At 33.0% G+C, this 11,919-nt stretch overlaps 1 protein-coding gene across 1 annotated transcript; it reads left to right on the forward strand.

The window, feature by feature from the left end:
- The first annotated feature begins 4,013 nt into the window (after window positions 1-4,013).
- LOC123720234 lies at window positions 4,014-9,725 on the forward strand. The gene is made up of 4 exons (XM_045676775.1): window positions 4,014-4,223; window positions 4,604-4,823; window positions 8,102-8,179; window positions 8,357-9,725. The coding sequence occupies exons 2-4, from the start codon at window positions 4,607-4,609 to the stop codon at window positions 9,124-9,126; spliced, it is 1,065 nt and encodes a 354-aa protein (XP_045532731.1). The 5' UTR covers window positions 4,014-4,223; window positions 4,604-4,606; the 3' UTR covers window positions 9,127-9,725.
- The last annotated feature ends 2,194 nt before the right edge of the window (window positions 9,726-11,919 follow it).

The following is an 11,919-nucleotide window of genomic DNA, read 5'->3' on the forward strand; positions in this document are numbered from 1 at the left end:
TTATTACTAACATAACACATATACAGAAATACAAAAAATAAAAAGAATGTAATGTAATAATATGTGCTTAGAATTTTTTTGTTGTAAAAGTTAGCAGTGTAAGTAGGTCCCAAATTAGATCCCTGAGGCACTTCTCTATCAACAAGGCCCAGAGACGGTGAACCATGTATTCCATCACTTCTCAAAAAGCACACTCTGATATCGGTACCGGAGATAACTACTAAACCACGATTTTGGGATCAATTCCATAGAAACGCAGCTTAGAAATAAGAAGAGTAAGATTGCATTTTAGGAATTGACCGAACAAGGACTATCTTCCATTGTGATGGAAAGGTGTAGGTTGAAACAGTTTTGTTAATTATAGCTGTTTTAATATTTAGAGTATAAGGAAGCGTTAAAATTAACATGTCCATATAACTTCCGTCAACACTAGTCTTGATGTCCAAAATATGCTTTCCGACGTAAATAAAACTGACAGGTTCCAAAGTAAACGTTCGTTCGCTGAATCATTGTTATTCATCTCATCAGCATCACATAAGTACTGGGGTGGATCATCTGTACGTGCAAAATCACGCAGGCATACAAGTAGTGGGTATACCCGGGTTCTGGGCCCCAGGCAGAACCCGGATATATATTTTCAATATAAAAAATCTCCAATATTTTCCCGCTCAAGGGTGACCAAACCTAAAAATCATGACTGAACAAAACTAAAAAAAAAGAGATTGTATTCTATTCCCACTAAACAGGATGTGCGGAGCCGATAGCACTCACAGCCGAACTGATATTTCTAACCGTTTCAAAGTTAGCTTTCCCAAAACCATAGCTAATTACTTATCACCACCTTATCCTCCTATTTCCTTGACGAAATTCCCAGTCATTATCTTATGAATGCCTAAGTACGAATGCATCGCGTTATCTACTTTCCTATATTTACTAACCCAATCTATGGCTCTAAAAGAAAAATAATAAAACTATATCTAACCTAGCCTAACGTACGGGTCTAAACAAATTACAATAAATATACCTAACCTACATTAACACCAATACCTATAATATAATTAGATGCAAGGGTTACATGGTAAAATAAAACATTTTTGTTCCAGGTATCATTTTTTATTTATATGTTCATTATATTTCTATACAAATTTACTAGCACCATATCATTATTCACTGAGTCACATTTGAAATTTCTAAAGAAGTCTTCTAATCTCATCCCCCTGAACTTGTAATATACATATACCCAACAGTACTCTCGACACACCGCTAATAGATAATCCTGAACCGTAACGCTATTGTACCTCCACATGCAAGAATTCCTCCTTAAAAACCCTTCTATTGCCACAATAGGTTTACGTCCAAATGAATCAAAATATTCACCGACTCTTTCGACGCTTATATGTATAGCCACCCAATGAGACCCCGGCTGTGAATCAGGGTCAAGATTGCATATGATAAGTGCTGGCACCTGAGCATAAATCGGCAATCGATTTGAAGGATATACGTTGCTCTGTAGGCTGGGATGTATTCTACGAAGACTCATTTGCACTTCTAGTGTGTTCATACTTTAATACGCGTTTACTCCGCTACTCTTTTGCTCTTTAACTGACTACATTTCTAACTATCAATTCATATTTGTACCAATGAATTCATTTAAACCCACATAATATGATCTCAACAGAAGTAATGAGTCTTTTTATAAAACAAGTAATGAAGGTAAATAAAAACCATGTCATATTCGTTTAGGTTATATTTTATTATTCTTAATGTCATAATTACATAAGTGATTGCTTAACTACTATAATCCACACATACATTTCTGTCCTTATCTATTTCTATAATATTTGAAAACTCTGCGTAAACTACACAGTTAATTGTTTCAGTCAATGCGCTCTCGAATCTTACTTCTATTCTTACACTACCATGGCGAACAAGATTTCAATGCACATTTGATTAATTGAAAGAAAAAATCCTTTTTGTATTAATTTATTTTTCCTGTATTCAAAACTTTTACCTTTACTGATCAGATTACGTAAGATATTTTTAATATGAAATGTCGCGCTGTCCTCTTCCTTGATGAAATAAGTTTTGGATTATGTAAAAACACTCAAATTTCTATGATGACTGCCTTTTGTAAATATATCAACAACTCGCTCATCAGATTCCCTAATTAAGTCATCTATTATAATCAAATGTGGATTTTTACCATCAAACATATGCAATTCCGGTAGTCCTTGGTGGTAATTTACTCCGGGTATATTATAAATCGGTTCCATTTCATCATAACACCATGTAATTTCCAAAAAAAATCTCATTACATATACTATTTTTATGTTTCATGAAATTTGCAACAAAGATAGATTTTCCACACCCACTTGGTCCTGCTACGATGGCAGCAAAGGGATGAATAAAATGAATCATTATTTTTTGACATCTGTCTTCAGCAGGGAAAGGAATAAAACTAAGTTGATATTTTAAAAACAATTTTTTTATATGGAATATACAGAAAAATGTAAGTGTAATATCACAATATCAATGTATACGTATATATATGTATACATGTAAAACACAAACTTAATTTACATAAAAAATTACAATGCCTTATATATACAATAATGATTAACTTAATTACATACTAATGATCAAATAGACTGCATGTTTGAACAAGTATCCATACCTATCAGTAAAATGTGGATAATAAATACAAAGGGCCCTGTAAAACAGACAGTAGACAATGCATTCTTTAAAACATTTTTGAAATAGTTAAGAACAGAAAAGTATGTAGTAGTTAAGCAATCACATGTAATTGTTAGGAACAATAAAATATATAGACGATACTTAATTGATTGTTCGTCATTTTCGCTTGTCCAAGTCACGTTTCCAATCATTGTATTAATTAAATATGCGCACCGCTACATGCGAAAAACGTTGAACTACTGTTTATCACCGCTATGACGGCCGTCATGCAAATGACAGCACCGCAATTTGACGTTACGGTGACACTCAATGTTCTCTAGGAAACCTACTCCGATGTTATTTATAGACAACGTGGGTAACGTCACCCAACGCTACATTACGGCTGTTGGATAAAGGCACCGCTTTTTTAGGAAACCTTAGCTTTAACGGACATATGAGTGGTAAAATCAAAATAACATACCACTATATTGACCAGTACAAAAAAGTTTATTGACATTGACTCCAGATACACAATAATTTTTTTAACCGTTCTCGAAAAAAAATCTTAACCAGAATTCACAATAAAACGCACATCAATGAATAATTAAACGCACATATCACTATCTATCAAATTGACAACACTGCCAACCTACAGAAAGAATTTAGGGGAATTCCCTAGCATAACTTGTCATGAATAAAGTGGGGCTACAACCTATTTATTTCGAAAATGGTAGATTTTCAAAAGTTCAATTCGATCGAGATTTCTGATATGGATTTCAGGGCCCCCTGAGCTTGGCGACCCCGGGGCACTGTCCCGCCGCGCGTATTGTGTCATGTGTGCATAATGGCCATAATGTTCTCAAGAAAGGCATGTTATGAGTTCTTTACCAACCTTTATGGGAGTTTATACTTTTATTGGATCTAATCATAAACTTCTATTTTAATCTATTTCAAAAAATCATAATTATTTATTCGATAAAAAAATAGTCAAGTTACAGGGATAAGTATAATAAGGATGGATATCAGGCAGCATGTAAAAAAAATTAAAGACTAATATTGCAATTCTAACAGGCTAGTACATAAACTAGTAAAATTTTCATCACAAAATATTATAATATTTATGACGTGCACCATCAATTTATACCTTAGACTCTTCGATACACAATAAAATGTAAATAATTTACAAGAAAAAATGGTTTTGTTTTATTTCATCATAGGTCATTTGAATAATATCGCATATGGAGAACTTTGATAAAGGTTCCTTGAATATTATTAGTAGGTGGGAGATTATTTTCCATAGCTGGCAACATTAGATCCGCCACAGGCCACTGGCGCGCTAACTTATCTAATTCTAGCCGCTAGCGGCACCGAGCACTAACTCAAATTTTAATTTACATTTCAATTTTCATTAATAAATAGTGTTTATTACACTATTTATTTAATTATTTTTATATTTATGGGATTGAGGTGAAGTGTTGTGCAGTGTACTTGAAATTACTAGTTTGCCAATAAGTGAATGTAATAGTGCAACCACACTATATTATATTAGAGTAAGTACTATTATGAAAAAATATTTTTGAGTGTTCTGTAACATTTTTATTCTACTCCGATTGAGAGTAGCGTAATCCTTTGCTCAACCAACCAGCACCAAAATAATGTTGAATTCGAACGAACAAAAAAACGTAAATATGCTGTAGCCTGTAGAGCACATTTGTTTTTGCTTTGATAATGCGACATAGGGTGCAATCAATTTAACTATTGTAAAGAAAGAAAGTGCGATACCGTTATTATTATTTTTCTAATAATAACTAATTAATTTTACATGCAGGTGTGCATTTATAAATAGCATTAGGTTCTTATAGTTATGGTTCATTCCTCTGTTTATTAGAGCTTTAAAAATGTAATTTAATATTAAATTTTTTCACTACAGATAATGAACCATAAATCAAATAAAGAATTCTTTGTACTGCAGTTTCTAGAAAGGCCATATGCTTTTTTGGATGAATTTATTTATATACCTACAAGTGACGCTATTCAAACCAATGATAGAAAATTCACTGTGTTCACATATCCCATTGATCCAGGCATGAAGAATATAGTTTATTATGATAAATGGCCCTATTTCTTGGGTAAACTGAAATCATCGGCAGGTAAGATGTTTTTCATAGTTTTATTTATGTGATAGAATTGAAGAAGTGAAATTATGGTTTCCGTCCACCATTTTGTTTCTCTAAAACGCAACCGATATATAATTTATTCAAAAATCAAGTCAGACAGAATTGTTTTTCGGATTTAACTTGCCTATATCGCACCTGTAAAGAAGTATTTTATGTAATAGAGTGATGTTAAAATATATTTAGAAAAATATCTGTTCCGTAAGATGTGGTAAGAATGTTGCTTAGTATATATACTTTTTTAATGGAAAAATCACAAGTATTATTTTCGGCACTACACGGTTTTGTTAACCATGAATCGTGTGCGTGATGTCTCACCTCGGGGGTGTATTACGAGATTATGAAAGCTAACAATTATCTCCTATCGAAATTGATATATATCACATAATTGAATAATTACTTTTACCCTTTTTATAATAATTTGTAAAACGTCCTTGAAAAATATGCGAAATCTAGCATAACACAAACATGGGCGCCAACGATCTTAGACCGGCTCTTTAATTCCAAAAATAGATTACGTCATGCACCGTTTTTTGTATGATGAAAACAAGTGAAATTTTAATTTAAATATTGTCTTATGGTGTTTTAAGCTTAAATTTTTCCTAATATATGTCATTTGGATTCTGCTACTTAGTTTTTGTGACATATAGATGTTTTACAAAAACTTCAGTGGTTTACATTTTCTTGTACAGTTTTATAGCATAAAGCTCAGTAGGGAAGATGAGTCCTATTTTTTTATTTTTACAAATCTATGCTGAGGCTATTGTATTGTCGGCAGATGCGTTTCTGTCGCTGTTTTATTGATTTCTTTTTGATACACGTATTTGATAGCCTGACACAGATACAACAAACAAACTTCATCAGTCTTACTAATAAAGATTTATGCACATCATACAAGCCTGTTCTAAGATTTTTTTACTAATAGTACCTGAATAGGCAAGTCCTATGTATACGGCTGTTTTCACAAGTGTTTTCTTGTGTTGTGTTTTGTTAGCAAGACTTGTACAATGCTTAAACAACGCAGAGGCCTAGTTTCACGGGTGTTTAAGACAAAAATGGCGTCATTTGATTTGATTTCCCGTTTGTCAGCATTTTTTTACAGTTCATTTCAAAGATTTTTTTAAGGTAGTTAGTATTTGTTAAAAATGGATTTGCCTGCAACAATCCTTAAACAGGAAGAAGTATCTGCAGGGATCCATAAGTGGATATAGAGGCGTGAAAAGGGCTATCAACTGCACACCTGTTAGAATTAAAAGAATTGGTGGTGATAGTGGGAAATTCTACATAAACAGAAAGGGATTTGTATCCCTGAATGTACATTGTGTGTGTGTGTGATGCAACACTACGTATTCTGGCCGTCATGGCACGGTGGAGAGGAAATACTGGCAGGAAATACTACAGGCTGGACATGCTGCTAGAGCTGCTTTTATTGAAACATGTTTTTAAGGCTGTTATTTACATACGTGCGGAAAGTTAAGGACGTGAAATAAATATAAACGTATGGATGTACTTATGTACACACGAAAGAAGTGAATCTTCTGTATAACCTTATTTTTCGTTAGATTATCTACTATAAGCAACTTTACAGAAATTGGTTAAATAAAGTTAAATAAGAGAAAGTTTAACATAAGGCTATTATTAAAACCAAACAAAAATATCATATATATAACTAGTCTGGCCATAAACAGGTACCTACTGGTAACTGTTCAGTTCACACGTTCGGTGACTGAACGCAAAACGTCGGAAGTGAAGTGAAGTGAAGCACGCAAAATGTCGGAAAATTGAAAATAATGTAAATATTATAAGTTTGTAACAATAATACATAGCTTCAATCCGTTTAAAAAGTGTTTCCTTAAGGTACTGTTAAATAAAAACTTTTCTTTTTTTTTCCTTTTTAATGAAGTATTTTGAATTTGGAACACGTATATTATTTCAAAAACTTTTGATTTTGAACCACTTCACACATGTATTCATATTCATTATCGAGTTATAATATGGAATGGGGTGTTAAAAATAGAATTTCAGTGTTCACCTTGCACAAAGTTGGTCGTCTTTCATATTCCAGACAATTCAAAAGCTTGGTTTTAGCCGATCAAATCGCCTTCAGTCGCGATACGCAGGTGTAGCACAGAAATATCCTCTTTACTGATGAAACAGAATTCACGATTGAAGAACAATACAATAAGCAAATTGAGAAGGTGTAAGCTCACAGTTCTATAAAAGCTACTCAAAAAGTCGGAAAGATGGTCATCATCCTGCGTCAGTACCTATAATTATATATTTCATTGATTAAATGTCAAAGTCGATTGTATTGTTTTATTGTTATTTAGTGTACGTTTCCTAAGTTATTATTTTTATTACTCACGTAGAACAAAATGCTATCACAGTTACTTGATGATGATGTTCTATGCTATGCTGAAGAGAGTGCCTTCGTCTGGTTATAGTCTCGGGGCATAGCTCTAACAAAATTGTTAGTAGGTTTTTTGTATAGACTCACGAATATATTTTTTAATACAGTTGCTGAAAACGTGGAGTATTGCAGGGATGTATAGCGTTCGGGATGTGGGCTATTACACACTCGCTCGTTCTCTTTTCCAACTGTCAAAGCAATGTCTATTAAAAAGAAAAAAACAACCACGAGGTTTTTACTAAAAAGAATCCATTCATAGAAGTTTTTATGATTCATGAAAATATTTCTAAAAAAAAGCTACTAATTTGTTTCAATATCAGATTCAATGAGTTAGCTCAGGTTTCATTTCATTTCATATCAATAAAAAAATTCAACTAAAGACTTGGCTGTACGGACATAGTTCCCTTTGGCTACTCAGAATGGGTGAAGAAAAAAAATATCTGCTTATATTCTTTTACGGTTGGCGCCATTTTCCAAAAATGTTCTTGCGAGTTTAGTTGTTTGTTGCACAAAATGAGTAATTTCGACCACATTTTATTTTAATGAACACCACCGGAACTCAGTATAATTGCACAAAATGCTTCGGAGAACATTTTACTGGAAAAGTAAAAAAGTCGTTACATATCTACATAAGAAATGGAAAAGAAAAAACAAATAGTTTTATTATATTGCTTAATTTATTGGCAACTGTATTAAAAATAGTTCTTCAGTACACGTGCAGAACCGTCATTGCAACTTGTTCCGACTGTCAACACTCACCTTCGGCTACCCCTCGGCTAGACATTTGTCGGAACTCTTTGCAATGCTTTCCGCACTTGTAATGAAATATACTATTATGTTTCAGTTACTGCACAAAGGGCAAGAACTATTTGTAAAGACCTGAACTCTCGGAAACCAGATGATGAAGATAGAGATTTAAACGGTAATTATTTTATGCTTCTGTTTCTTTAGTATACTTACTGCTACTGAAAACGTAGTTCAAGTTATAATCTATACTATCCATGCAGAAAATCATAAAATAAATAAACTAATATTTGAAATTTATGAATAGGTTGATTTTAAACGTATTTTTTTTTATAAGTTTAATATAAAATTTTAGATCCTGAGGATAATACAGCTGATTTCGAAAAAAATGAAAAAAAGCGAAAGGGTACAACACGTACAAAAACAAAAAAAAAATCTAAACTTGGAGAATTCACAAAGCCTCAAAAAATAAAAGCTTTAGACGATGATGATATGTTAACGCCAGAATTTCTGAAATCTTTAACGAAAGAATTGGAATTATACGAAGAACAACAGAAAGAACTAAAGGAAGCTCAAGAAAAAATTTCCCAGAAATCTTGTCTGCTTAAAGAGTTTATAGAAAAATTGAAATCTTACAACAATGAAGAGAATACAGTCGATGATAAATACCAGAAGCTAGTTGAAATAATCAAAGAGAAAGAAAAACAAATCAATGAACTTAAATGGCAACTGAAAGGGAAAGGGAAAAAGGGGACAGAGGTTGCAAATGACAAAGTAAATTCTGTTACTCGATGGACTTTGAGATATCCTGAAGAAACTGACGATTCATTCGAGTTATTAAATGACAGTGGTGTGTATGTAAATGGTGTAGCAAGTAACTACATTATAAGGGCGGCGAAAACGAGGACTGACTTAGCTCGCATGCTTTTACACGAGGTATTCACAGTCAAAGCTTTAACGACATGCAATTTTTATTCACTGGATTCACACGCTAGAAATACTTTGGTAGATGCTGTTGGATGCATCAGCCGACGTAATGGTGTTGGCTTTGACAATGTTTCAAAAGAAAATATTATAAGATCCATCAAAAACCGGCTTTATTATATTAACAAAATACCAGCATAAATAATTGTTAGGTTAAAAAGGTTGCATGACCAATTGTCTACCCATTATTTTTGATCCGACAAAGTGGTCTATGGTCTACCCTTCAGCTGCATTTTGATTATATTTTTATTGTTATTACATATTCTTTAGCTTAATCATTATGTTTGTATTTTATGTGCCATTTTTGAATGTACGTAAGCCACAAAACTAGGCTTAAGGAGAATGTACCTCAGGAAAGTGCTTGTGATAATCACAACTGTGATGGCTTATTTAGGGGATGAGTCCAGGGTTCCAATATGTGAAGCGTTTATATATGTCTTTAACACTTGTTAAAATAATAAGTGTTAAAAATATTGTTAAACTTTCAATATTCTTAAAAGTGTAGAGAATTCTTAAATGTTAGAATTATATTAAAAAATAAGTGAAATGTTTTAAAAGCTTATATGTATTATGAAATATGATGATTTTACCAATGATACAGGTGTTAAAGGTTTGTTTTAAATAAATTGGGAAAATATATTATAATAGCTATTTACCTAATATTAATTATCACAATAATTTTATAAACAAAGATTTGAATGTTCTACCTCAGTTTAATACCTACTATAATTTTTAATGTATAGAATAATCATATTTTTTACAAATATACAAATGTAATAAATGTAAGTGATAAATATTGTACTTTTTTACAAAATAAATGATCGAACCGTCCCCAACGCATTCACTAATAATGTGTGTCCATGGGCTGGATGAATGCTCTTTTTGAGAGATTCTATAAAAATCAATAGCTTTTTTAAAATAAACCACTTACACTATAAGAAACTAGATAGCTGTTTCGTGGCAAATTTACCTGTTAAAAGAGACTATGCCTACCAAAAGAAATTGATTCTTTCATAGTCGAACCCGTGCAGAGCTATTCTGACGTTCGACAAAGATTTTAAAAGTTCAGCCTATAACTAACAGCTTATATATCATACTTAGCGCTAAGTTGTGACTCTGAAGTCTTCTCTATTACCACGCCGATTCTAATAATACCGGCTACACACGTAACACTATATCGTAGCGATTTATTTGTGCAAAACGATTTACACAGATTCATCGATCGTGTGTATGGAAAATCGTTGTAGATTATCATTCATCGTGGCGTTTACACAGTTTTGTCGTCGCATGTGGACGGCGATCTATCATTTCGGCAGTTCTTCATGGAGCTCGATTTTATCAGAACGTGCGGAATGCTCTCCTTTCAACATGCCAGAAGAAGTCAAAAGCAAGGTACACCAGAACGGGAAAACTTGCCTTTAGAAGAGCAACTCTAAAGATTACCATGACGCGACAAAAGAAGGCTATTTGAAAAATACAAAGCCATCGATCCAAATGCCAACAGGGACTAATTTTATTATGCTTAAGAAGATTAATAATCTTAGAACTACGTATTAAAATAGCTTAATCTTAGCTATTGTCGAGTAGCGCAGTGACGCCCTATTCGCATAGACATAACATTTATTACTAACATAACACATACACAGAAATACAAAAAATAAAAATAATGTAATGTAATAATAATATGTGCTTAGAAAAAAAATATTAGTAAAAGTTAGCAGTGTAAGTAGGTCCCAAAATAGATCCCTGAGGAACTTCTCTATCAAGAAGGCCCAGAGACGATGATCCACGTATCCCATCACTTCTCAAAAAGCACACTCTCTCATATAGATGCTGGAGATTACTACTAAACCACGAGTTGTGTGGTCAATTTCATATAAACGCAGCTTAGAAATGAGAAGAGGAAGATGGATACACTCGAAAGCTCTAGAGAAGTCAAGAAGAGCGAGAATGGACGGGTTGCCTACGTCGTGGGCTGAGATCAAGTTATCCACTACATCAAGCACTGCAGAGTTTTCTAAAACCTGACTGAAACGCAGGTTGTACGTTACAGGCTTCACAATGCTTGATGACTTGGTTGCAAACTACTCGTTTCAGGATCTGTAAGGAAGGTAAGGGATAATCCTGATCGGTCTTAAAACTTTGTTGAAAGAGATTTGTTTATTATAGCTTTTTTATATTTAGAGTATAAGGAAGCGTTAAAATTAACATATCCATATTAATTCCGTCAACCCTAGTCTTGATGTCCAAAATAAGCTTTCCAACGTAATGCTTACTGACAGGTTCCAAAGTAAAAGTTCGTTCGTTGAATCGATTATTATTCATCTCATCAGCATCACATAAGTACTGGGGTAGATCATCTGTACGTGCAAAATCAGGTGTTATGTGTTAATAATGTTCTTTTTTACATTTTTCCAACGAAACTTAGTGTTTTTATGCTGTAAATTGTTTTCTAGCCGAAGAAAGATTTTTTTCTTTAAAAATTAAAAAAAATCTGATTCAAAATGGACATCCAACCTGGTTCTACGGTACTTTTAATGTTCATAATTTTGCAACTCGTATGTCGAACGTTACTTGTCCATGAGTTCCTTTTTCATCACTTTTGTTTTTATTGAAGCGAACCTGTCGAAGAGTTCTATTATACAACGATTAAAAGTATCAACCATTTGATTAACATAAATAATGTTTCAATTAAATGCCAAGGTATCGATGCAATAACCTTATTAAGATTAGATATATCTTTCAATGCCCTGAACGTTATGCGCTTGGGCGGTGCTTTTGCTCTGATAAACTTAATCTCAATAAGAATAAAAGCGTGTGCACCAACAACTGGGATATATTAGACATTTATGCAGGCAAATGGGGCCTTTGTGCAAAGAATATCAATGAAAAGTAAAGTGCGTAGGATCCTTGACATGCTTAACTAAGTCTAGA

This window comes from Pieris brassicae, chromosome 1 (genome assembly GCF_905147105.1).
Source record: "Pieris brassicae chromosome 1, ilPieBrab1.1, whole genome shotgun sequence".
Lineage (NCBI taxonomy): Eukaryota > Metazoa > Arthropoda > Insecta > Lepidoptera > Pieridae > Pieris > Pieris brassicae.

Bases quoted from the DNA above. Each gene is read 5' to 3' on its own strand.
- LOC123720234 (XM_045676775.1), top strand. From the start codon at position 4,607: ATGAACCATAAATCAAATAAAGAATTCTTTGTACTGCAGTTTCTAGAA. The intron at 4,824-8,101 runs GTAAGATGTTTT...ATTATGTTTCAG, and splicing joins TAAACTGAAATCATCGGCAG to TTACTGCACAAAGGGCAAGA. The intron at 8,180-8,356 runs GTAATTATTTTA...ATAAAATTTTAG, and splicing joins TGAAGATAGAGATTTAAACG to ATCCTGAGGATAATACAGCT.